Below are 21,088 nucleotides of genomic sequence, written 5' to 3' on the forward strand. Positions count from 1 at the left end.
ATTTACTGTGTAAAATAATAAACTCTATAGAAAAGACAAATCTGTGTGTTTAGAGTGTATTTGGAGTATTAAAGTAGTGGAAAATAAAATAAAAAACTAAAAAAAAAAAAACGTCTAGTCCATTGAGAATGACGTACGAGGTGTATTTAGACTACATACGTAGCACAGATTCTGGGTCAGTTTCCTCAATGTTAAATCCACGGAGCCAGAGCGGGCAAGGAGCGCCACAATCTGATCTCAGATATGGTCAACGGAAGTCACGTAATCCCGCTGCAAGCCTCGCGGTATTTAGGGTACCCAGAATGCCTCGGTCTTCCTTTCTGCCTGAACCGACATGGTGGGTACCAAGCTGTTCCTTTTGAGCAACACCTCAAGCTTCTGTATCTGTACGCATCCTCGTCTTCGTGCTTATTTTTTTACACCGCAGAGTTCTCCTATGAATTCCTCGAAGCCTACCGACGGATGTAACGTCGATATTGCGCTTCGATGTCTTCTCGTTTGTGGCTGAAACTTGGGGGGACAAAAGTGAGCAAGAGTGTGTAGCCTAGTACGAGCTTGTGCGGAAGCTAAAGCCAACGTGCTTGATTTTCAAAAAAAAAAAAGTCGCGGCTTCGCTTTAACGCGTGTCGCTTTTAATGTTTTGGTGCTTAACTTCTCGGTTTCAATTTTAAGAAGGTGACCCGAAATGGAAGTACCGTGGAAACGCGTTATCGAGCGGTGTTTTTCAAAGCGTGTCCGGGTTAGCGTGACGTGAATGGGCCTCGAGCGGTGACGTCACATGTAGACCTCGTTAGAATATATTTCTTAAGTGTTTTAAGTTGATCGCAAACAGCTGTAACTCGGTTTGTATGGCCTACGGAAGGCCCAGCTAGTCTTAATATCATTGCCCACAATGTGTGGCTCCAGTCGAGGTGAGATTTGTACTTTTTTTTAATTTTATTTTGCTGCATTTTGGGTCTTAATTCAGAGTAAAAAAAAAAAGAAAAGTGGTCTCTGGCAATGATGTTCTGAATTTCTTCACCTGAATCCTCTTGTGTGGATCAAAACACGAGCTTTTTAACCCTGAGCCGAGACCACTAAAGTAAATACGAGGCCATGCTTTCATCAGCAGTGCAGCAACATGGTGATTTTTTTTGGGGGGGGGGGGGGTAGTTTTTACCTCTACGACCGAGGTACTAATCTGTTGCTGTGTATTGGTAGAAATAGGTAATGGACAGGTATAATCTGCACGTGTTACAGTGGATGCTAAAAAAAAAAAAAAAAAGAAGGTAAATTGATGTAGTGCAGAGATTTATCAACGTAAATTCAGCTTGAAGTGATTTAGCAGAGGTATTTAAGATGACTTGAGAGTTCGAAGCTCGATTATGTCTTTTCTTTTAATTTCTGTTTTTATTCTTCACAGCCTAAGGGAAAGAAGGCTAAGGGGAAGAAGGTGGCACCGGCCCCTTCTGTGGCCAAGAAACATGAGGCCAAGAAAGTCGTTAACCCCCTGTTCGAGAAGAGGCCAAAGAACTTTGGCATCGGTAAGTAGCCGTAAGCGGCGTTTGGGGGGGAGCTGGGGACCGTAATGGTGCAAATGATGTATACAATATTTGCTATCTGAATACCACTGATGACAACTTCCACCAAGATCGCTGATGCACATTAGATAAATTAAAAAAAAGGAAAAGATGACTGTGCCTCTTTGATGTCATACTGAACATTTCTTGTTTATTACAGGCCAGGATATTCAGCCTAAGCGTGATCTCACACGCTTTGTGAAATGGCCTCGGTATATCCGCCTGCAGAGGCAGCGCTCCATCCTCTACAAGCGCCTGAAGGTTCCCCCTGCGATCAACCAGTTCACCCAGGCTCTGGACCGCCAGACTGGTAAGGTTCACAAGTTTTTAGCAGCAAGTGCAGCCTGAAGAAGAAAGACTTGAGTATTTCAAAGTTGGCTCTTAACAGTACCTTTTGTGACTTTGCAAATGATGTTAAAGGATATTTGCTATCTGATCAGTTGTGCTGACTATTCCCACCAAGATCACTGATGCATTGCTTGAAATACTGTTTAGCCTGTGCTGCTTAAGAATAACCCGAGCGTGTGGCCGCAGTTTGTTTTAATTTTCAAAAATGTGTTCCTTCTCAGCCACACAGCTGTTCAAGCTGGCCCACAAGTACAGGCCAGAGACCAAGCAGGAGAAGAGGCAGAGGCTGCTGGCTCGTGCTGAGCAGAAGGCGGCTGGAAAGGGAGACACCCCGACCAAGAGGCCTCCCGTCCTCCGTGCAGGTGAGCGCTACAGAAAAATTAAGAGCCAGTATCTTAAAGAGCTGTATTGTTTAGGATATTGATTTGTGAACCGAATGTATGATTTCATGTGTCCCACACAAAGTGTTGTTGAGACACTTCCTTTCTGATTTGTTAGTTGAGGTTTATCAGACTTGGCCTGAATGCAATGATGATCTGAATTTCTTTCAACTGAAACTTGCAGTGATGCTTTTTGAGCTTTTTAACCCTGAGCATCGGCCAAAAATATCAAAGGGAGATTTCTGGGCAGTGTGTTGGCAGATCAAAAGTCAGCTTCAATTTCCTCTTCTCTGCAGGTGTGAACACCGTCACCTCCCTGGTGGAGAGCAAGAAGGCCCAGCTGGTCATCATTGCCCACGATGTGGATCCAATTGAGGTGAGATTTGTGCATTATTTGTGCTGCATTTTTGTCCAGTTCAGAGTAGAAAGTGGTCTCTGGCAATGATGTCTGAATTTCTTCACCTGAATCATCTGTGTGGATCAAAACACGAGCTTTTTAACCCTGAGCAGAGACCACTAAAGTAAATATAAGTCTGAACAATGAATATTGTGGACATCACACCTCTTGGTCAGATTCCACATTTGTTTTTGCTTGTTACGTTCAGTTGTAAATGTTTCTGAAATACTAATACTTCCTCCTGCTTCTTTTTTTGTTTAGCTTGTTGTTTTCCTGCCCGCGCTGTGCCGCAAGATGGGCGTCCCATACTGCATCGTCAAGAGCAAGGCTAGACTGGGCAGACTGGTGCACAGAAAGACGTGCACTTCAGTTGCCTTCACACAGACGAACCCGTAAGTTCGCACATAAACCGAGCTGTGATTATACATTTGACTTTCAGTGCAGCAACCTTTTACCTTTAGTTCACATCTTGAAATTCTTACATTATCCTTTTTTTTTTTTTTTTTTTTTTTTAAGACCAGTGTTTTATATTGAAGTTTCTGAAGCAGAGATTCTCATTTTAAATGTCAAACTGTTCCATTTAGCCATTATAATACTAGACCATGGAGTGAATTTAACTGGATTGTCAGAAACAAGACGGTTACGTGTGCTGCACGGTTGCTCAAAGTGCTCTCATAAAAGTTTTTTTTTTTTTAATGCCTCATCTCTATAAAGTCGAAGCACTGTATTAACTGGCTCTGCTTTCTTTTTCTCTCCCAAGTGAGGATAAAGGAGCACTTGCCAAGCTCGTGGAGGCCATCAAGACCAACTACAATGACAGATATGAAGAGGTGACTATCAGAGTTGACTCTTTTGCTCCCCACATTTTTACAAATTACATATTTATCACAAAACAAATGACACCTTTTTAACCCTTTTGTGAACTTGTTTCCCAGATCCGTCGTCACTGGGGAGGTGGCATCATGGGGCCCAAATCAACAGCCCGCATCACCAAACTGGAGAAGGCAAAGGCCAAGGAACTGGCAACCAAGCTTGGTTAAATTGTTTGGAATAAAAAAATATGTGTCCTAATAGTAGACTCTTGTTTTTATTGCTGTTTAAACTAAATATGATATTTTGGAACAAAGCTGCAGCTGTAGATTCATTCAACACAGTAGTGACTGGAAAATATTCACAGGGCAACAATTTCTTCAGTTTAATCAAATACTTAAATTACTTCTGCCTGTTTGCAACCAGGATGTAGATGAAAAGTATTTAACTTGTTACTTCATTGTAAAAATAGTGTGATGTGATTCTGGGACCTACGAGTTCCGTAAATTAGATGCTGACATTTGATTTATATCCGATGTGAGTCTAATGTAGGAAAAAGATGCTTGAGGTAATTTAGAAATGGTGTCGACGTGGAATTTGTCCCAACAGGATGTGCTCAGACTTCGGAGTTTACAAAACTCAATACTGCCTGCAGCACATGTGGCAGTGAACGCAAGGTAAACGATGTCCCCATCATTTTCCCCCTTTCAATAGAACCAATATTAGTCCATATATTATAATTTTTACTCTAATATCTGTATCGGCCTCAAAAATCCAGTATTGGTCAGGCTTTAATATGAACAATGAACATGACAAACTGACGAGGGAATTTACACTAGATCCTAGAGTGTAAAAGAACTCGAATGAATAGTTTCCCAGTAGAGTTGCTAAATTAATTTATTCTCACATTATCAGAAGCTATTTATACATTTATTAATGAATATATGCAGCTGGCTATGTATGAGTGTCGCGTTACAACATTTCAAAAGCATTCATCACAACAACAATTTCACTGCTTTAAATCAGATCAGCATCTTCTTGATGAACTTTGCATACCACATGTAGGAGGTAGCTGCACACAGGCCGTACCTGAGAAATAAAGGAGTCGGTACAGTGAATATATGTACAAGATAGGATTATTCATGCCAGAAGAAAAACCTCCACCTACCATGTGACTACATACTGCATGTGTTCATTCCTCAGTGTGACTCTGGTCTGTCCACCTACCGGTCCACCAGGAATGGTGCTCCCTGCATGATGTAAGAAACTCAAGTCACCGTAACATCTATATTGATCTGAGTGCCGCACGCCTGTAAGGTCATTCTGACTGAATGTTTGAGCCAGCTGTAGATCAATCTGATTATAATGTAGTCGAGTCAAAGAGCATCGTGGACGTTGCTGTTCATGAGATCTTACTGAAGTCGGCGTCTATGAAGACCGGCTCAGCTCCGGTGACGTGGGACATGGCCTCCAGGTCTCGATAATGCCAGCAGTTTCTCACCACGTCGTTGTTTGGGACGAACGGTTTGCGGATCTCTGTCAACCTGACGATTCCCACCACCTCCGTCTCACCCTCCACCTGCAGAAAAGCAGGGATATATACTTCAGTAAATATGTCTGAACAGACTGTGTTATGTGCTCAGCGAGGCCAGGAGGTGTTTCCTTTCTCCTGCCACATCCTCCTATTCGTTTCAGGTGCTGCCCGTTCCTCGGTGTAAGCGAGGCGATTGGATTCCACGTCTGAAATTCAACTCTGCTTGTTGATTGGTTGCCAGAGAAGGTATGTGGCAGGAGATAAGTTGGGGTTCCCTGCACACGTCATACCAGACTTATAGGTTGCTGCCACCCCTTGTATTTCTACTGCATAGTCTTTATTCAGGGAAGCTAGTTAGCCTTTTGTTTTTGTTGTTTCAGAGGCAAAGGTTTAGTCAGGCCCTGTTTTGTTGTATTTATTTCCTTTATTTGGCACAACCTTCTTGTCCTGACGTCCCCCACATTTTGTTGACCTTTTGTTCAGTTGCGAGTAAAACGATTTTTATTTTCTCACTGCTGCTCTGACTCTTAGCGGTTGTAGTGCGTTATTGTTCGACCTCAGCCGGAACGAAGCGTGATAATAAAAAGGAACCTTGAGCAGGTTTCATAATGATTACGGACGTCTAAATTCATCTGTTGAACAAAGCTATCTTGTTCCTGATGGGTTTTGCCATGAATTCTGGGTACATAAAGCCAGATAAGTTTTTAGGCTTACAATAAGTCGGTCTTTATTTTTTTCGTGTTGGTGTCTTAACGTGCCAGAACTAATCTAAGACGAGCCTCGTCTGAAACACTGACCTGCCCCTTCATCCTGGTCTCCGGTCTGATTTTCTGCCGTGGGACGTATCCTCTGTTCACCAGGATTGTGATGCTTCGGCGACACAGACGGCAGAGATCGGTGTTAGATATATTGCAAGACGGCTCGGCACCTACGACGTGGTGTTTTATGAGGCTCCTCACCCGAGGTCTGTACAGTGGAACGGGGTGATGACGTTAGCGCCGGTCTCTCCGCTTGAGGACAGCCGTCCTGCCTCTCGGGCCTCTTTCTCGGGGTCGACCGGTGAGCGGGGCAAAACGTAGAGCTCCCGCGAGTGGTCGTAGTGTCCGCGCACTCTCACCCTTCTGTACTCCAGGTCATTCAGCTCATGAGGACTACGATCCAGGGAGGAACATGACAAGCAAAATAGATGTTTTTTGTTGTTTTTTTCAAAAAAGACAAACACAAGTTGTTCTTATGAACTATATTGCATCTCTTGTAGGATGAAAAACAAACTTTGAGAACAGCTATAACTGCATTTAGTGTGGTGCTATGAACAATCAGTATCAGTGTGACCTGCTGTTTGGTCCTGACTGTGTGTGTGTGTGTGTGTGTGTGTGTGTGTGTGTGTGTGTGTGTATTACATGAATATACTGTTCACTCACTCAAGAGGAAGAGGAACGGGCTCTGCTGTAGTGAGTCGCTTCAGGTCGTCAATCAGCCCCATTTTCCACTGACGCCTTTTCACCTTCGCAGAAATAAAAACGTGTTCGACACAAAAGTCGATCCGGCACCAAAACATAAACGCATCCGAATTCTTTATTTGAAAAAGTGTCAAAGAGCACCTGCCATGTGCCGAGGCCGAAGGTGGTGGCGGGGATGAGCAGCAGGAACCATTTGAGGAACGAGTCTTCGCCTTTCTCTGCGCTGGCTGCTGTGGAACTGGAGAGTCTCCCACAGTTAATGAACCTGCCTGGAAAAGTACAATAGACAAGCGCAAAGTGGATTATTTATAGATTCTAACTGCTGTGTGAAACATCCAGTGAAGGAATAATAAAGGGATGAAACAGATGAAAACAATTTTTTTAGCACCAACCCCTTTTTTTTTTTTTTTTCAAGAAACCTTTTATTTACATTAGTCGTAGCTTCTAATAACAAAACAGTTATACACAATTTTTTTTTTTGCTTGTTTTAATTTTTTTTTTAATGTTTTATGTATTACTGCGTTCATTGACATTTATAAATAATGAGAAGTGAACAGGAAGTGAAAATCAAATGCCGGTGTCCAGTGTTAACGTGAAAATAAACTCTTTTGTACCGTCTGCACGTTTAAAGAGTCTGGGCAGGATGAAAGTCCTCTGGATGTAAACCACATGAGTCTGCAACAAAAAAAAACAACAACAACAACAACAAAAAACACAAAGGGAACTCAGATCTCTGCAGGTCGAACCATCATCCACTAAAATGACACTTCCGGACACAAAGAAAACAAATATCTCACCTGTTTTTTCAGCGTCTGAAGCACCCGGCGGGAAAGAGCCATCAGTGATTTCAGAGAAGCCATGCTGAGTCAAAACATTCATGAAAATGGAGGAAGGCCAACCGACTGGTGAAAAGCTACATAACTGTCACGTTTCTGCTCAGACGGGGACTGTATTTGGTGTTACTACTTCCGGTTTAACGGCGGTCCGTCCCGTCAGTTCCTCCCCACGTGTGTACGGGCGTGTGTTGATTTTCGTTGTGGTTGGATTTCTTCCTTCGGTGTTGACCGTTTAACCGGATTGAAGGCGGCAGCTCGGTTCTTGTGTCGACATGGATCTCGCCTCGAGGGACGCGTACATTCAGAAACTTGCAAGTAAAATAATTTCACAACATGACCAGGAGCCAAAGAAAAGACCGTATGGTAATGTTTCACTATCTTTATCTGAGAAATGCAACATTCAAACAAATGATTGCCTAATCCAAATCTGTCTGTCCGGCATACTAAACATACTAAAAGACTAAACATTTCACAATTTAAGATTGACAAATATGAAGGTTTTATTCTTTTCTTTATTTTAGTCAGCTGTCAGGTGGGGTTTTTTTTTTTGACTGAGAAAATAAGGAAATAAGATCATGAGGTTTTTTTTCCCCATTTTAAAAGCAAACTTGTCAGATCTGCACTGAAATATTTTCACTCACGTAGTCAGCTGCATGATAATAGTTCCTTGTTTGGAAACTGTGATGACGATTTGGCACTAAACTGTGTTGAATATACGTGATGGTGAATACGTGTGTTTGTCTGTAGTTCCTTACAAGGGGAAAAGCGACGACGGTCCTCCAAAGAAGAAGAAAAAGTGCAAAAAGAAACATTTTAAAGACGACGAGAAGACTCCCAAACGTCAACAGAAACCTCAGCCTGCTGCAGCGGAGGCGGCACAGAAGAGTCCGAAGGCAAATGGAGCTGCGGCACAGAAGCCTAACGGTACCGTGACATGTATAAGTGTGTTGATGCAGGATTTTCTTTTCCCATCACTGGATCTTATTTTGTTCTTTTTTTTGTTTCTTCCCTCTTTTAAAGGAGGAAATGTCAGCTCCGGCTTCTCCACAGTAGATGTACTGCGCAAGAGGCTGCATGAAAAGATTGAAGAGTCCAGAGGGCAGGTATGCAGTCTGCAGAGGCGGTTCCTTTGTACTTCGTATTAGTGACACCGGCTCCAACGCGAACCCCTTCTCCATCGGGAGTCGTGTTTTTAATGGAAGCAATTACAACGATTGTGTGCGAAATAACGGATGTCATCTCGAAACGATTGCTGTCGGGTAATTATGTATTAGTACAGGTCTAAGACTTGAAACTGCAGATATCGTAGACATTAAACCAGAGGAGTGAGTTTGAGGTTTAGTTCAACGTAAGGAAGTCTTGACTTCTACTGAACTTGTGAAATTCTTAAACCAGTAAATAAATAGCGCTCGATTTGTTGTTCGTTAGACACTGATCGTGTGGACTCGTCTTTTATTAGGGACCTCCGAAGAATGCGCTGTCAGAAGAGGTCCAGGCGAAGCGGGCAAAACGAAAGCTGGAGCGGGAGCGCAGGAAGAGGAAGAAGAAAGAATTCCTGATGAAGAAACTGGCTGAAAAAAATGGCGTAGAGCCCCCGGCTGAGATAAAAGAGGAGGAACAGCCCGTCCCGGTCTCGAGCAAAAGAAACGAGACCGCGTTTGTCTTCAACAACGTGGAGACGGTGGAGGAGGGATACGTGGACAAAGTGCTGAAGAAGAAGCTCAAGCAACAGCGCGTAAAGGGCCAGATCACGCCGCTGACGGGGAAGAACTACAAGCAGCTGCTCGGCCGCGTGGAGGCTCGCAAAGCCAAAGTGGAACAGCTGCGCGAGAAAGACGAGGGGAAGGCCGTCGAGATGGAAAACAGGATGAAGTGGACCAACATGCTCTACAAGGCCGAGGGCATCAAGATCAAAGACAACGAGGAAATGCTGCGCACCTCTTTGAAAAAGAAGGAGAAGGGCACCGCTCGGAGGAAGAAGAACTGGGAGAAACGCAGCGGGATCGTCGTGGAGAAGATGCAGCACCGGCAGGACAAGAGGCGGAAGAACCTCCAGAGACGCAAGCAGTCCAAAACGGAGAAGAAGAAGGACCAGGCGCGGAAGAGGGGCAGGGTGCTGCCCGAGGACTTGAAAAAAGCTTCGGTGTAGAGACGGAGAGGATCATTTACTCCCATCAGTCTCTTCCTGTGGCCGTGTGATATTTCCATGATGTTAAGTGTATTGTTCGTGCACTTATTATTATTACGTACATGCTCACCATTATAATATAGTGTGTGTGTGTTATTGCCAATAAAATGTGATCATTCATTACCTTAACATAAGTGGAAGCTTCTGTTGTGAAAATGTTTTGATTATTTTAACAAAATATATCTATGATTTAAAGAAACAGCTTGGCGTTTTTGTTTTTTGTTTTTTTTTCCCAGACTTATTATCTAACATACATTAGTTTGTTTTTTCCCCCCGACCCGGTTGCACTTGACACTGATGGATGCGTTTTGTCGGCTGTAAACGGTCAGTGTCGCTGTTTCTAATTATAATATCTCGCCCCGCCCACACAGGAAGTAGAAATGAAAACACAAGGAGGTTGAAGGGGAGGACTTCACATCTCCATTAGAAATTGATACAGATATTTAAAAATAAAAAAAGGTCTCAGGAGTCAGAGAGCACTTTAGTGTCGGTATTCAGTGACAGTGAAGTCCGTCCTGTCCTGTCAGAGGCGATGATCATCCATTGATGGGAATAATCAGGAATCTGGCCGCGAGTTATATTATAATCCGTCAGAGTTCAGTTAGAAACCCTCATAAGGTGGGTGAAACTGTACCAAACCGAATATACGGTTTTATACATATGCCGTGTTTAAATTTTTTTTTTTTTTTTTAAATGTTTTTTTATTTTATTTTAGGTCATCATGGCCAGGCGGCTTCACGCGTGCAGAACAGACGGAGTCGATAAAAATGTTTGGTAAGTGATAATATCGGCTGAAGACGACTTTGACATTAGAGATGTTGAAAGGTCAGTCAGCCGTGTTGTGGAAATCACGGGTCAAAAGCAGAAGAAACATCCGATTAGTGTGTTAACTACTCGTACAGTGACACTTCCAGAGGAAAATGTGCTGCTTGATATCTGATACGGGGGTCGTGAAGTATTAGTTGGGTACGTTTCGTGTTGCATTCAGGTGCCTGTTTGGACTGACAGACCCAATCGGGTTCCTGTTTATCTTAATGTAATCATGTGATTGTTGGAGCACGGTGTGGGGGGGGGGGGGGGGTGCACACCGCCATCAACCAAGTCACTGGAGATACTTTTTTTTTTTTTTTAAATTATCACAAACATGTACACTTAAATGCGAAATAAATGGCATCACAGGCTGTGCAACAAGAACAAAATAAATAGCATTACTTTTTGAGACTTTAAACAGTTATTTTTTTTGTTTCACTTTCAAAACGTCAAACATGCACCGAAGATATTGTTTGAGCCCCAAGACAAAATCGAAACTCAAGACTTTTGTTTTGAAAGATAGAATAAATGTCCATGAATAAAACAAATCTGAAATGCATATTTTTAAACCTATATATATATATATATATAGGTATAAAAAGACCTAACTAACGCTTGTAATATTGGTTGTTCTCATTTTTAGCTGAGACTGCAGATTTTGAAAATGAAAATGAAAATGGTTATTTTTTTATTTATTCATTTATCCAACACAGAAAACAAATAAGGGCTTATATTTCTCTCTTTTGCTTTTAATCTTGAATTAAAAGTTTCGCGTAAACTTTTAAAAGACTCAGATCTGACTCATTATTTTGAAACACATTCACAGTTCTAAAAGTTTTGCGCTCATGTATAGACCTTAACAATATATATATATATATATATATATATATATTTTAACAAAAGTAATCTATTGTGAAGTTTTTTTTATTATTATTATAATTGATTTCTTGTTTTACTGACTTGTGCATTCTGGAATTGTTTAATATGTTGGCACAGCACCTGTAACATAGCTGAATATGATTTTTGGTCATAAACTTCAGTTGTTTATTTCTTACTGATAAACCTGTTAACATCATTGCATTGTCTGACCTGTTATCCGTTAAAAGGGTGGAATTCACTCAGCTGGCAGCGGACTACAAGGCGGTGAACCTCGGGCAGGGGTTTCCCGACTTCTCCCCTCCTCAGTTTGTCCAGGAGGCTTTCTGTAAAGCCGTGAGCGGAGGACCCACAATGCACCAGTACACCCGAGCTTTTGTAAGTGGAAATACACTCCAGGGCACGTGTTTATATTTTCTCTGATAGTCACCTCCTTATTTTAATAGTTGAAGTTGGGATGATTTCAGTTATTTTTATCAAGTAATTTAAGGACAAATGGATGTAGAACAAATATTGAGCACAACACTGTGTTTTCATGTCATTTCTGTCCTCAGGGTCATCCCCGTCTTGTCAAAAGCCTCGCTAAATTCTTCAGTAGGATTGTGGGACATGACATCGACCCTCTTGAAGACATCCTGGTGACAGTTGGAGCCTATCAGGCTCTCTTCTGTGCATTTCAGGCTCTGGTGGATGCAGGCGATGAGGTACGGAAAACAGCAGTCAAGTCAGGTTAAGATGTTGTCCAATAATTAGGGGCAAAGAAAATCAGAAAAGAGCCAAGACTTTGAAAGGAAAGGAAAGGTGGGCTGAGAGGGATTTGTCTTTTTAGGTCATAATTGTCGAGCCGTTCTTCGACTGCTACCAGCCGATGGTGGTGATGGCTGGAGGAAAGGCGGTGTATGTACCTCTGAGACCTGTGAGTCCTTCACATTTATTGACAAAAAAATTATACCATTGAATGAATTTTCATTTTTAGATCCTGTGAATATGTTTTTTTTTTTTTCTTTTGTTGATGCCAGAGAGAGGGCAGCAGCGTCCTGTCCAGTGGAGACTGGGTTCTTTCAGCGGAGGAGCTGGCCAGTAAAATCACTCCACGCACAAAAGCCATAGTTATCAACACTCCCAACAACCCACTGGGCAAGGTAAGCTGAGTCAGAGGGGGCCTTCGCTGGGCTCTGATTTAGCACAAGGATCCGTTTGAAAGGGAGGCAATATAACGAGTGTGTTTTTATGGACACAAGCATACATCCGTGTCTGTTACAGGTTTACAAGACGGAGGAGCTTCAGATGATTGCTGATCTGTGCATCAAACATGATTTGCTGTGCATCAGTGATGAGGTGTACGAGTGGCTCACGTACGACGGAGCCAAGCATGTAAAGATAGGTGAGATAAAGCCAGAGATCATTGGAAAGCACAACAAAATAGTTTGTATTATCGGAGTTATTTTGTTTATGTTTGTGTTGTTGACAGCCAGCCTTCCTGGGATGTGGGAGCGAACCGTCACCATCGGAAGCGCTGGAAAGACGTTTAGTGCGACAGGATGGAAGGTAACACACACAGTGTCATGTCTTCTTCTTTATTACACATCGTTACCATGACCTGATGGAGTTTGTTTTTTTTAATTTTTATTCCTTTCAGGTTGGCTGGGCCATGAGCTCCGGGCATGTCATCAAACACTTGAAAACCATCCATCAGAACTCTGTTTATCACTGTGCAACAGCTGCTCAGGTAAACTCATTATTCTGACTGACATTACTTCTTTATTGTCTCTAACAACATGTGCCACACATCCAAAGAAGTTTGGTTCCTTCTCTTGAAATATTCAGTCGTGCGGTGCAGTTATAGTCATAGTCCATACACTTTTAAATTATAGACTCGGCCCCAGAGCTTCCAAAAATGTAATGCTAACCTGTGGTAAAAAAAAGAAATGATTCACAATTCATTGAGAACATTTCCATTTGACACGATGTCACTGAAATCGTCAGCAAGGAAGACAGTTGCTTTTTTTCACCTTTTAAAGCTTTTTAATTTGAGGGGGAAAATCAGTGTTTAAAAGAATTACCTAGAAAAATAAATCTTAGTTCTGTTGTCTAATTGATTTTATAGAACATGGAAATGAGCAAAAAAAATGTTGCTTTGTTATTATTTAATTTGTTTGTTTTACACCTTTGAAACTATAGTAGATCCCACTTTTCATCCATCCTTGTCGTCCACAGGAGGCCGTCGCTCACGGGTTTGAGAGAGAATACGAGCTGTTTGGGACTCCGGAGAGCTACTTCCAGCAGCTGCCGGCGATGCTGCATCACAAGAGGATGAAGCTGGCCTCGTGCCTGGAGAGTGTGGGTTTGAAGCCCATCATGCCAGAGGGAGGCTATTTCATGATCACAGACATCTCCTCCGTCAGTGAGTGATGGTCAAACAGCTGAACTGACTACATTAATCACCTGTTCATGTCTGGATTTATCCAGTTAAATCATTTTTTTATTTTTCTATTTTGGTTTTTACAGATGTTGACCTCAATGACCAGAGCACCAAAGATGAACCTCATGACTTCAGATTTGTTAAATGGCTGGTTAAAGAGAAGGTAAAGATTTAAGAGGTTTTTGGTGTCGTTTGTTTTGAATAAAAGAAAAAATGTGGGATAAATGTTTTTTGTTGAACCACTGCATTTGGAGAACATCCTTAACTTTACTTCCCTTTTTTTGGGGGGGGATTTTTCAAAAACATTTCCGACCTTATTTGTCTTTTTTTTTCTGCAGGGTTTAGCAACAATCCCCGTGTCTGCGTTCTACAGTCCAGAGCACAGCAAAGAGTTTGACAAATACATCCGATTCTGTTTTGTCAAGGTAAATTCAGTTTCATTCCTTGAAATAAATGTCAGTTGCTCTTTGTCACTTTTCTCACCATTTTTGTCCAACAGGAGGACTCCACGCTGGATGCAGCAGGGGACATCTTGAGGAAGTGGAGTCAAAGAAAGTAAAATCTCCCACAATATGAAGTATTATCCATCCATCCAGAGTTAACCAGCCTACTTAAAGTGGCTCAGTATGCATCCTCAGTAAAGTCTTCGTCCCTGTTGGGTTCTTAAAGGCACACAAACACAACGTCCACTTAAACTCAGAAAACACTGAAGACCTATGTCTGGGTAATTTTTAAGGAATTATGTCGGTAATTAAATTATGCATCTGTCGCAATGTAACTGCAGAGATATTTTTCCTGAATCAAACAAAGCAATACACTTAATAAAGATATTAATACATTGATCAAAGTTCCTTTCCTGTTTTCTGCTGCTTCACGTGTCTCACTTCTGGATAGATTTGGGAGTAAAATACACTTTTGAGCTGCAACCTTAACTGTGGTTTCTCTTATTAATCAACCTAATGTAATTATACTGACGAGCAAGATCAATGGGACTTAATGTAAAAGGATTTGATCCCTAATTTGATATGAATGAAAACACTTGATGCAAGAGAAAAATAGTAGGTTTTAGTGGAAAACAAAGTGTACTACAGCAAACCATCCTGCCTGCTGGCTTGAGTGTGTGAAAGACCTTCCTTCAAGTGACAAAAATGAGACACCAGAAAAATTCTGTTTGTACCCATCCACTCTGTGCTTTTTACATTTTGTAACTAAAGACATCATTTTTAAGGTCCTGGAGTTTTTAAAAGTCCTCTCTGTACACTTCAGTATACATACTCACTTTATATTGTTATATTCATCATTATGTACCATCACTGAAACTTGTAATTGTGCTATTATCTGTGCAATATTGCTGATTTCTTAATGATACATCATTTTACTGTAACTATTTCAGCCTGAATATACACTATAATATATTGTTGTCCTGTACTTGTTCACTTTGATCCACAGCATCCACTACATTGGTTTTCCCCGTTTAATTAGAGTTATTAAGAGCTGTACTAATTGTGCCAACAACATCTCATTTTAGCGGAAAATTAAGACAGTCAATTAAGACAGGAAATTTGACAGTCACGTATTATTCTACGGTCCTAGTTAAAAAAATATAGTGTGATTAAAAGTAGTTAGGGCAGTACCTCTAAGTCCGGGTGCGTTTTTTTTTTTTTTTTTTTTTTTTTTTACAACACAGGCTTTTATTTTGAAATCCGGATGTGGACCTAGAAGTAAATAAATCTCACGTGTCTCTGCGTGTAAAAATGTCGACCGACGCTGCAGTGAAAAGACTCAAACGCGGGTTCTCTCAGGTACTGTTACAGCCTTATTTTACATTAAAAAAAACTAAAGTGTCCCTTCGTTTATACCACCTGTAATCTGGTTGTCGTTTTTTTAAAGCCCGAGGAGAAGGTGAACTGGAAGAAAAAGAAAGCAGAAAGTGAGTAAACAGCTCAACTAGCCGCATGGAGCTAACAGCCTGTAGCTGCATGCCCATCAGCTCAGCTGGTTTCATTTCGCTCAGTTTTCGTTTAAACGCATTATTTAAGTGTAATTAACGCTACAGTTCAGTAAATCTCTTGTGTTTAAGTTAAATTTGTGCCATATATTTGTCAACGGGATTAATGCAGAATTTTTGCCCATTTATACATCGAAAAGTATTAACGCTCACATGTGATTATATTTGTTACTTAAGCTTTAATGTAGAAACTTTTTTTTTTTGTAACGTAAATGCTTTAAATATTGGAGTCAGAATGATTTCAATCATAAAATTCCAACATGAAGAAATGCAGCAAGTACTCAGATGTTTAGCTGGAACTGCGCAATGTTGGCTCATTTTCACAAGTTACTAATATTAAAAACTTGCAAAACTTTACAAATGACAATATTATGTACATAACTCGCAAACAGTTTTGAGAGGATTTTTGGCTGCACTGCATGAGAAATTGTCACGATGGAACAATGAATTGATTGCCTCCACTAAATGCTGTCTAAGATAAATGCAGTGTTCATTTTTCTTACAAATGATTCTTCCTGAATGACAGTAAACGAGGCCAAGAAGCAGAGAAAAGAGGCCAAGCTCATCAAACAATTGGAAAAGCAAAAAATGCAAGATGCTGCAAAGGAAGTCGAAGTTGAACAGAGCCAGAACAAAAAAGGTAACATCATCATCATCATCGTCATCATCTCCGAGATTGTCGTCACCTCGTAATAGCTGTGAGTCGAGTGCTGTAATGAGTCGCCTGTGTTTCGCAGGTCGGGCTTACACGGTGAGCGTCGCTCTGCCAGGTTCTATCCTGGACAACGCTCAGACCGTTGAACTTCGTACGTACCTGGCCGGACAGATCGCTCGAGCCTGCGTCGTCTTCTGCATCGACGAGATCATCGTGTTTGACGAACAAGGCGAAGATGTCAAGTGAGTTATCGTAACGGTGCAGTTTATTGTACAGCACACAGCTGTGTGCCAAGCCAAATCTCCCAAGTCCCCACAGTAAATACTAACATATTTTATTTGTACTAATTTAACAATGCAACAGCTTCAGAAGGGCTGAAACAGTTTATTTAATAGTCGGTTAATTTGGGTGAACTGACCGTTAAAAAAGCTGCTGTGGTGTATTAGAGGGAAAAAAGTTCATCCTTCAAATCGCTTATCACAAACATACAAGTAAATGATTTTAATCACCTGAAATCAGCTGTCTGTAGCGCCTAAAATGTTTTTAGTCGTTTCTTTTTTTTTTTTTATCATTTCCTAAACAATAAAAATTCTGCCCACTTACAATGATGATTTCTTTAACAGCAGCAAATGTGTGCAGCTCTCTCTCTTTAGAAACACTCAAAGGGATCCTACTGCTGAATGAAGCTGGAGCTATTAAATATGATAAAATGAAGGAAAGACAAACAGCTGGAAGCATCAAACTAAAGCTCCTTTTTTCCTTGATGAGTGTCACTACAGAAATCTGTCACACGCTGTCTTCATTGCGGGTACATTTGTATTTTTATGGACATTTCAGTTTGTAATATCGGGGAAATTGTCGAGAAACGTGAAAGGTAAAACTCAACATACATGAAAGGTGCTAAGTGATTTTAAAAAGGTGTGTGTGTGTGTGTCTCTTTTGCTCTCTCTAATGTTTACGGTGCGATATTGGTGTTCAAATGTGGAAAAAGCCTGATGTTCAGACTTTGTACCCTATGCATAAAAATATGTTGCTATCCGTTAAATAAAGGAGAAGCTTTGAGGTTTCTTCTTATTTGCCATGAGATCCGTTTGGGCAACATGAGAGCGCAAAACTTTAACAGGTGTCTCACAACAGAAGCGTGTGAGTTGGAAACACTGTCATGTTCTGTCACAAAAACAGTATTGTACGATATCCTTGCGTTTTTTTAAAACATTTTAAATTGAGAAATCCTGCAGCTTTCTCAGTGGGTCGATGCTGTATACTTGCGTATCATGTCTGCGCCACTGCTTTCAACGAGGCTCCCGTTGCACCACCAGGTGGAGCCTCACATACCACAGTTTGAGAATCTCAGTTCAAAACCATCAGAAATCTAGTAGAGAAGATTTTCTTGGCTTTGTTCCGCAGGAGCCTCGAATTCAACGGCATTGGGAAGAAGGGACACGCTTGTGTTCGGCTCGCCAAAGTTCTTCAGTACCTGGAATGTCCACAGTAAGTACAGAGATGATCAGACCACCGTCATCAGTGTCGCTACTCCATTTTTGTCAGATTGAGATGACATCTTTTTCTTCTCCACCAGGTATCTGCGCAAGTGGTTTTTCCCAAAGCATCCCGATTTACTGTATGCAGGTAATTTGAAATAATCCAGATATTAAATGTATACACATTCATTTGCTGCAGAAGTTCTAACTGTTGATTGTGTTTTCAAACTACACTCATAAACGTCCTGCTGATTTGGAACAACCAAACTCACCCTTTTTTCTTTTTTTTTATAACATGAAATTTCGCTCTGTTTTGTTGCCTTTTCTGATAAACTGTATAAATCAGTCCCTTCGGGAAAGTGTGGTCTAGCAATTGCAATAATTAATGCAAATTTAACAAATATTGAGCCATAAAGGTCACTTTTATGGATAAGTGTTTTGTTTTGGGACTTAAGAATTCTTTTTAACTTTGAGCCCTTGGTTCAGTTCAGAAGATAAAACGGATGATTGTAAAAATCACAAAGAAACTGACATAAGGTGGATTGTTGTATCTGTAAATCATGTCCACAGCATAAGAACACAAATTTTAAATTCTTCCATTATCTAACAAAAGCAACCTGTTATGAACCTCCATTAAATACAGCTGTTTCTTTATGTAAATACAAAGGGTGACATTTGCTTATGCTGTAAATACCATATTAGGGTCCATGTTATAAAAGTAAAGGCAAAAAAAAAAAAAGATACACTTTCAACTTTGTATGTGTGCTAGGTTTGCTAAACCCTTTAGACAGTGCTCACCATGTGAGGATCGATGAGGAATCTGATTACCGGGACGGAATCGTGCTCAACAGGCCGTCCAAACCAGGACATGGTTCACTAGTCAACTGTGGCATGAGAAAGGTAAGCATGACTCTACTAGGGAAACCACTACCATCTTTTGTATTTTTAGTATTTATAAGAGAACTTGGATCAAACTGTGTGTATCTGCTCCCTCAGGATGTTCGCATTGATAAACAGCTGCAGTCTGGACTCCGAGTCACAGTGCAGCTCAATAAGACGCAGACTCAAGGTTATTTCCAGTTGGTTTTAAAAATAATTTTTTTAAATGTTTTATATCGCATTGTGTAGAACATCAGTTCAGTGTGTGTTTGTGTCTGTCTGTCTGCAGAAAGCAAAGTGTTTAAAGGAGTTGTTGTGCCTCCTCACAAGCCCAGATCTGAAGGAGGTCTTTACTGGGGTTACAGCGTCCGCCTGGCATCTTGTCTCAGTAGGTTTCCCCGATTCTCTGAATACAGTCAACAATACGCTTCATATTAATTTGCAACATCTCAGACTGTCACAAAGAATTACCCTCATTTAAAAAAAAAAAAAAGTTATTTTGAAAGGTTGGATTTAGTGGCATCTAGTGGTAAAGTCTTAGATTGCAAACAAGGCTCAATTTAAGGTATTGAAAACACAATTCTTAGTTCCAGGTGATTTGACACTAATGAAAACATAATTCTAATTTTTATGTGCCATTTTTGCCACGCAATCCCTCTAAATCCTACACACTGTACCTTTTAAATCCAAACAACCTACTAAGTTGTTGTGTTAGAATCCGCCGGGCTTCTTTCTGTGACCGCTGTTTGCTTTTGTCGATGCAGGTTCAGTTTTCGCAGAAAGTCCGTATAAAGAAGGATACGATGTGACTATCGGCACCTCGGAGAGAGGCAGCAGCGTCGACCAAACCACACTTTCGCCATTCAAGTAGGTCCAGAGCCTGTAAGATAAAGTCAGCTAACTACTGTCAGTATGCATACATGCTGAACACGGTAGAAAGATTTGTTAAACATGAGCACGTTATAATTGTGAGAACCTGAGCGTGCTCAAAGCACCGCTGCACCTAAATACAGCCTCACGGAATCACTTTTTTTTTTTTTTTTTTTTTTTTTCTACTTTTTAGGCATCTTCTGGTAGTTTTCGGAGGTCTTCGGGGTCTAGAAGGCAGTGTGGGTACGGACCAAAACCTGGATGTGACCGACCCCAGTGGTTTATTTGACCTTTACCTCAACACGTGTCCCGGTCAGGGCAGCAGGATCATTCGAACAGAGGTGAGAAACATTTGAAGAACGTTAGTTATCCAACATCTCTAAGCACCTAAAAAAAAAAAGAAAAGTCCAGTGTGCCTTTGGACAAGATTTAGATTTAACACGACCTGGATGAAGAGTTTTCACAGACAATATCTGATAAATTGACACTACATTGTACTATAAAAATGCTTTGAAGGTTTCCTGCTCTGCTCACCAATTATTGTATTGATTTAACTATTTCCCTTTTTTCGTCAACAGGAGGCCATCTTTATTACCATGGCGGGACTGAGACCGAAGATCTCAGCTGCCTTTTCAGATGTTTCCAATGGTTCATAAAATGAATTAGAGATGAAGCAAAGACACACTGGGAGATTTACCATGAAGTTGTTCATCGCCCACAACCATAGCTATCTCATCTTCACTGTCTTTGTTTCTCAATGGGTCAACAAATTGTACATGCTTTAATACAAATACTCTCCACATGCTTAAACTGACCGCTTGCATTCTTTTATCAAAAGCATATGATTACGTTTTCGATAAACGGTGCAGAAGGCACGATGAAAGAAAGTGTTGCGAGCAGCACGGACAAACAAAACCTCTGGTAGTAGACAACAGAACCTAACAGCTCCGATTTACTTCTGGACGCACGTATCTACCTCCTTATATTTGCATTTCATTTTCACAGGTTTCCAGGTTTAACAGGACCTGCACTTTTCTTTTGGGTTATCTGTGGGGACGCCTTTACATCTTCCTGAAAGAGCTTTATTTTAGGTCCAGCTCGTGAAAATGAACGTAGGCTAATACAGCAGTCCCGCAGTAAATCCTCCCTTCATGAAGGTGATAATGTTAAATTTTCGTTTCGATTATTCATATTGATCATTTTGGAACTTGTAGTTTGAAGTGCACCTTGTTATATCTCCTGAAATATCACTAAAACTGTAGTTTGATCTGCCACCTGCTGTGTTGTAAAGACTGAATGAGCTGTTTGTGGTTTTCCATTTACAGTTCTTCATATAAAATACAACAATATCAATGTTATACGCTTTTGTTTCAGTAGTTTTAGCAGGCATTTTAATCTCGGTTACGTAGCATGACAGTCGATGTGCTTCATGTATTTTCTTCTTAATCATTGTTCACTAATGATTTCAAAGAAATCATCAGGGCCGGCTTCTGATCATAACTATCTAAGCACGTTGAGAGCCTCTCTCCTGATCATCTTTAAAAAAGTATGTATGCAGATGAATTACTTGCAAAA

At 40.9% G+C, this 21,088-nt stretch overlaps 4 protein-coding genes and 5 non-coding genes across 9 annotated transcripts; 8 read left to right on the top strand and 1 right to left on the bottom strand.

Annotated features, from left to right (window-relative positions):
* The first annotated feature begins 471 nt into the window (after positions 1–471).
* On the top strand, positions 472–3,755 carry rpl7a (ribosomal protein L7a). The gene is made up of 8 exons (XM_069169025.1): positions 472–525; positions 1,403–1,523; positions 1,720–1,869; positions 2,129–2,269; positions 2,584–2,663; positions 2,946–3,076; positions 3,445–3,514; positions 3,620–3,755. Exons 1-8 carry the CDS (start codon positions 487–489, stop codon positions 3,722–3,724), a joined length of 837 nt encoding a protein of 278 aa, XP_069025126.1. The 5' UTR covers positions 472–486; the 3' UTR covers positions 3,725–3,755.
* On the top strand, positions 995–1,071 carry LOC138212609 (small nucleolar RNA SNORD36). The gene has a single exon (XR_011179472.1). It is a non-coding gene; the product is annotated as a small nucleolar RNA SNORD36 (small nucleolar RNA).
* On the top strand, positions 1,572–1,642 carry LOC138212564 (small nucleolar RNA SNORD24). The gene has a single exon (XR_011179459.1). It is a non-coding gene; the product is annotated as a small nucleolar RNA SNORD24 (small nucleolar RNA).
* Positions 1,963–2,034, top strand: LOC138212559 (small nucleolar RNA SNORD24). Its single transcript, XR_011179458.1, has one exon. It is a non-coding gene; the product is annotated as a small nucleolar RNA SNORD24 (small nucleolar RNA).
* LOC138212625 (small nucleolar RNA SNORD36) lies at positions 2,431–2,504 on the top strand. The gene has a single exon (XR_011179474.1). It is a non-coding gene; the product is annotated as a small nucleolar RNA SNORD36 (small nucleolar RNA).
* LOC138212617 (small nucleolar RNA SNORD36) lies at positions 2,724–2,798 on the top strand. Its single transcript, XR_011179473.1, has one exon. It is a non-coding gene; the product is annotated as a small nucleolar RNA SNORD36 (small nucleolar RNA).
* Positions 3,756–4,373: 618 nt separating the features above from the next.
* Positions 4,374–7,440, bottom strand: surf1 (SURF1 cytochrome c oxidase assembly factor). The gene is made up of 9 exons (XM_069169061.1): positions 7,286–7,440; positions 7,103–7,163; positions 6,630–6,757; positions 6,450–6,532; positions 5,988–6,179; positions 5,826–5,898; positions 4,911–5,073; positions 4,663–4,744; positions 4,374–4,583 (listed from the first exon to the last, which is right to left on the bottom strand). The coding sequence occupies exons 1-9, from the start codon at positions 7,346–7,348 to the stop codon at positions 4,517–4,519; spliced, it is 912 nt and encodes a 303-aa protein (XP_069025162.1). The 5' UTR covers positions 7,349–7,440; the 3' UTR covers positions 4,374–4,516.
* A 36-nt stretch (positions 7,441–7,476) lies between these two features.
* surf6 (surfeit 6) lies at positions 7,477–9,711 on the top strand. The gene is made up of 4 exons (XM_069169038.1): positions 7,477–7,687; positions 8,072–8,248; positions 8,345–8,427; positions 8,784–9,711. Exons 1-4 carry the CDS (start codon positions 7,597–7,599, stop codon positions 9,471–9,473), a joined length of 1,041 nt encoding a protein of 346 aa, XP_069025139.1. The 5' UTR covers positions 7,477–7,596; the 3' UTR covers positions 9,474–9,711.
* Positions 9,712–9,871: 160 nt separating this feature from the next.
* Positions 9,872–20,317, top strand: LOC138204934 (kynurenine--oxoglutarate transaminase 3-like). Its single transcript, XM_069160480.1, has 25 exons — positions 9,872–10,130; positions 10,228–10,286; positions 11,429–11,576; positions 11,753–11,902; positions 12,028–12,114; positions 12,218–12,340; positions 12,462–12,582; positions 12,670–12,746; positions 12,838–12,927; positions 13,416–13,602; positions 13,707–13,783; positions 13,959–14,045; positions 14,120–14,175; positions 15,320–15,422; positions 15,511–15,550; positions 16,155–16,268; positions 16,366–16,525; positions 17,691–17,774; positions 17,863–17,912; positions 18,534–18,664; positions 18,761–18,833; positions 18,933–19,031; positions 19,408–19,510; positions 19,707–19,854; positions 20,092–20,317. The coding sequence occupies exons 1-25, from the start codon at positions 10,059–10,061 to the stop codon at positions 20,167–20,169; spliced, it is 2,517 nt and encodes an 838-aa protein (XP_069016581.1). The 5' UTR covers positions 9,872–10,058; the 3' UTR covers positions 20,170–20,317.
* The last annotated feature ends 771 nt before the right edge of the window (positions 20,318–21,088 follow it).

This window comes from Embiotoca jacksoni, unplaced genomic scaffold, assembly GCF_022577435.1.
Source record: "Embiotoca jacksoni isolate LCO1_2020_lvr unplaced genomic scaffold, fEmbJac1.0.p SCAF_10, whole genome shotgun sequence".
NCBI lineage: Eukaryota > Metazoa > Chordata > Actinopteri > Embiotocidae > Embiotoca > Embiotoca jacksoni.